General features: G+C 40.8%; 1 protein-coding gene across 1 annotated transcript; it reads right to left on the bottom strand.

Moving 5' to 3' along the window:
* On the bottom strand, positions 1–2,575 carry LOC137294429 (carbohydrate sulfotransferase 9-like). Its single transcript, XM_067825438.1, has 4 exons — positions 2,506–2,575; positions 2,103–2,186; positions 1,593–1,645; positions 1–1,149 (listed from the first exon to the last, which is right to left on the bottom strand). Exons 1-4 carry the CDS (start codon positions 2,573–2,575, stop codon positions 1–3), a joined length of 1,356 nt encoding a protein of 451 aa, XP_067681539.1.
* Positions 2,576–4,065: the final 1,490 nt, after the last annotated feature.

The following is a 4,065-nucleotide window of genomic DNA, read 5'->3' as shown; positions in this document are numbered from 1 at the left end:
CTATTGTGCAAACTTATTATCAAAGAAACTAAACTTTGCCTTTTCATACTCACCAAAAACAAACTCTGGTGTGGAATCGTAGTCAAACATTTCAAATTCAGGTTCAAAGAATGTCCTTAACGTGACCTTAGTTTCATAAGTAAGGGTCCCATAAGCCTCTCTAAGAGCCATTTGTTTTCCCTTTAATAATACATTAGGATCAGACCTAGAATGAGCATTTAGAGCTAATTCCACGAATTGTGTGTATGTTATGTCCTTCCGTTTCGCTTCAGCTGGAAAAGGTATCTCCATTGAAATCATTCCACGTATTTGCCATCTCTTCCACGTGACACGTAGACCTTGGTCCATGGTCACTCCACATTCTTCCATGCCTTTCCGCCTGACTCCAAACAAGGTGCGTGCATTTCTGTAGAACATTCCGTCCACACCGTGAAGGCCCTCCGTCACTACAACCTCTCGTGTGGAATTGTGTTTCATCATACCTAAAGCCTCAGCTACATAAACCATGTCTTCAACGAAGGTTTCCATTTTACCAATGTAATCATATCCAGAGTCACAGAATGCACATTGTCTGTGTATTGGAACGAAATGATTATCATTTAGTATATGTCGATCGTTCCTATGAAGAATATAGTCCACAAATTCTGCAAATGTAATGTCAGTACCACATGTAGTATTCGCCGGTAGAGTTCTGTTCCTGTAGCGAATTAATTTCAATGAATGATATCCCGTCCCTTTCCAGTAATATGGATTTACAGAAAATATTTTATCGACGTATCCAGACAACAACCGTGTATATGGGTTTCTAACAAATGCATACTTTATAGTCGATCTATACAATCCCTGCGGTAAAACAGTGGATTTCACAAACCGACTCTTGTTCAAACTTACAGAAGAAATTCTGTCACATGCGGTAAGCATTCTTCCCCAAAACATGGATGCAGCTTTTGGTGTGGTGCATAATGAAACTCGCTTTTGGACGTTGGTTTTTGAACCAGTGGCTTGTTTTCGAAATCTGGATCCATTAAAATACCGATAGTATTTATGACAAGTTTTCTGAAGTAATTCCCGTCTTTTATAAAATCTACTATCAAGGTGTATCTTCATCTTCTGACTTTGGTAAAGAGGTGAACGGGAACTCTTCATCTTCTGCAAGAAAACCAATACAACAAGAAATATGTTATAACACAACTGTATCCATAATATGAACACGGAGAGCAGTTACACAGCAGTGGTAGTGATCATGGCGGCGAAAAACAAAATGTCCGACAAGAAACACTTATTACTCATTATTATTCTGCCGTTTAGCTAGGTTAATGGCAGTGACACTTACAATAATTATGTGACTGTGAAGATCAGAGTGGTAAGTGGTCTTCATCAACCCGTGCTTGTTGTAAGAATCAACTAACGGGATCGAATGGTCATACTTGCTGACACGTCATCGTGCTGCTGGGATATTGCTGAGTGTTGTGTGAAGCAACACACACACAATTTCAAAATGTCTTCATCAAATGGTGACCACACACCAACTATTTGTTGTAGCTGTGGACAAAAACGATTCACAAAGAATATTATGCAGCAACAACACCCACCGCAACATTACCCGACGACGGTACCACGAGAGCCAATTGTTGTTTGGACTGGACTGCAAATAAAATAGTTTTGTGAAATAGTTGATATTGATCAGACTGATGACAGTGCATTTGCGACAATATGAAGCAAAGGGTTAGGCAGTGCTTATGTCATCCAGATATGACAGGAAATATGTACACCAGGTTACTTTTCAGATGACAAATAAATATGATTTGATATGTATATTTTTCATCTGATGACAGCTTGTATAATAGTGTCTGTTAACGGATAAAATACAGACTGAGTTTATTCCGGTGAATATCTGGGTAAGAATTAGTCTTCAGCAGCCCATTCTTTTCGTGATTATGTTTTACAGATCAAAGATAATATGCAGCAGAAAAGGCAATGATCCTGATACGGACAGGCTGGTGAGGCTCACCATCAGTTTAGGGCGTTTGCCCGCTCTACACGCAGCCAAGACAGCCAATGGGACTTCTCCCAAGAAACGCTGCCTGGTCGAACCCACATACACTCCCCAATACTGCAGCCTCGTGCATTACCCAGAGCGTCATAAGGGCTGTGCTCCCGGTAGAAAATCCGGGCACTCTCCTGATCTGAATCAAGAGATCAGGAGGTACCAAACCAAGGGCACTGAGAACAAAGAGAAGTGTGAGGGCAGTGTACTTGAGATGCAAATGACACATTTGAAAGACGAGGTCCGCATATTTAGCATGCATTTGCTGAATCTTGCGAATCATGTTGCTCTCAAGAGGGACAGAAAATTCAATGATATAAATAAACTCATTGGCTTCATCAAAAAGTTCAAGATCAGGTTTCTTGGCTGGAATTCTTCTGAGGCTGCATATGGGTCTATTCCATAAAAGTTTGAAAGCATTATTTTCCATGACGCCATGGACATGTTCAGGGTCGTACCATGGATAGACCTTGGAGTCAAAGCCACAGGCATGGTGAAGACGGTAGTGAAAGCAGCGAGACATGCCATCATGCCATTCAAGATATGCTGCTTGTGCTAAAGAAGAGCATCCAGTGACAATGTGTTGGACAGTCTGTAAAGTTTACAAAGTCGACATTTCATATTGATAATTTGTTTACAAATAAAATTTTGACAAAGTGCAAGTGGTAGGTGACTCTTCCTGAGCAGCGAAAGAGTCGGTTGGATTGCTTTTCTGTTTCACACTTTGAGTGTACACACGATGAAATATGTTTTCAAAAAGCTTCTCTTCAAATAACCGATTCTGCGGAGACATCACGTGGTTTACTCCAATCGATGTACCGTCCAGCAGTACATCGTCATCAACAAAATCAACCTCAAATTTCAGTTTCTATCCAACAACCTTGGCACGCTTAAAATAGCTGTGGAATTCCTTGCTTTCATCATAAATCTTGACATGCATCACCAGAGAATCATCCGATAAATAAACATGTGCTAAAATACACCAAGATTCTATGATAAGCAGATTCCACATTAATAAAATCCCACCCTCCCCAAATGATTGGCCGATAAACAATTGAGAGAGGAACGAGAGTGGTTGTCTCTGTTATGAGACATGATCCTTCTGGTCAGGCAGTCAAGACTTTGGATATCTTGTTTTGTCCAATCAACTACATCAAAAGAATAGGAAAGGACTGGCACAACGAAAGGATTGGTGGCTTTAACCTTGTTTTGTGCATTTAAATATCACCTCCAGATTTTCTTTAAGCGAGATTTGTAGCTCTGCGCATTCTTCAGCTTGTCTGGAACTTGCCTTCTAAGATAAAGGTATTGTTGTTATACTAGGTTTGTCAAACACCGTGTGAATATTTTATACTGTCCATCACAACGGCAAATCGTATTATCAATCACAACTGCCTGGGCATCATACAACTCTTGCTGCCTAATAGGCCCACCGACCTTCCGCAAGATGCTCAATAACTCCTGTTACGAGGGAGCAGTCAGTGCACAGCCAGGTGTGGGTAAAAGGATGGAGATAGCAGAGCACATGCAACTAAATCAATAACTTTGTTGGCACTTGTTCCTTTCTGTGCACTCCCCTCTCGTAACAAGCAGTGAATTGTATCAATATTTTCATGCTAGTTTGTTATACAAAATAAATGTTTCAGTGTTCGAGTTAGATTGCATTTCATCGGTCCGCTTTTGAGCCAACTTTATGCCAACTTTATATCTTGAAGGTGCTTCTGCATGTACTTAACGTGCACCTGGCTGTTCCTCTCAGCAATTGAAAGAAAACGTAGTGCAAAAATATTAATATACAATGCATTGTAAGAATTCATGCAACACGATTTTAGCGTCATGTCATCCTTTTCTTCTGTCCACTTAAAATGGTCAGACTTGCAAGTCGAGTTGTCTGCATCAAAGACGATGGGGAGTTTCGATATAGCAGCGAGGCAGTCCGTGCAGCCGTTATGTCTGTTCTTGGGTTCTAGACAGCAGCCGTCGGTGAGAACGATTCTGAGTTTGCCTGCTGCGGGTTG

Source organism: Haliotis asinina, chromosome 8 (genome assembly GCF_037392515.1).
Source record: "Haliotis asinina isolate JCU_RB_2024 chromosome 8, JCU_Hal_asi_v2, whole genome shotgun sequence".
Taxonomy (NCBI): domain Eukaryota; kingdom Metazoa; phylum Mollusca; class Gastropoda; order Lepetellida; family Haliotidae; genus Haliotis; species Haliotis asinina.
Note: the sequence above shows the minus strand (reverse complement) of the source record. Positions and strands in the feature narration are given on the sequence as shown.

Coding starts and splice junctions, on each gene's coding strand:
- LOC137294429 (XM_067825438.1), bottom strand. CDS start 2,575: ATGGCATGTCTCGCTGCTTTCACTACCGTCTTCACCATGCCTGTGGCT. Junction 1,646..2,102: donor AGGCTGCAGTATTGGGGAGT/GTATGTGGGTTC, acceptor TTTTATTTGCAG/TCCAGTCCAAACAACAATTG. Junction 1,150..1,592: donor CGTCGTCGGGTAATGTTGCG/GTGGGTGTTGTT, acceptor GTTTTCTTGCAG/AAGATGAAGAGTTCCCGTTC.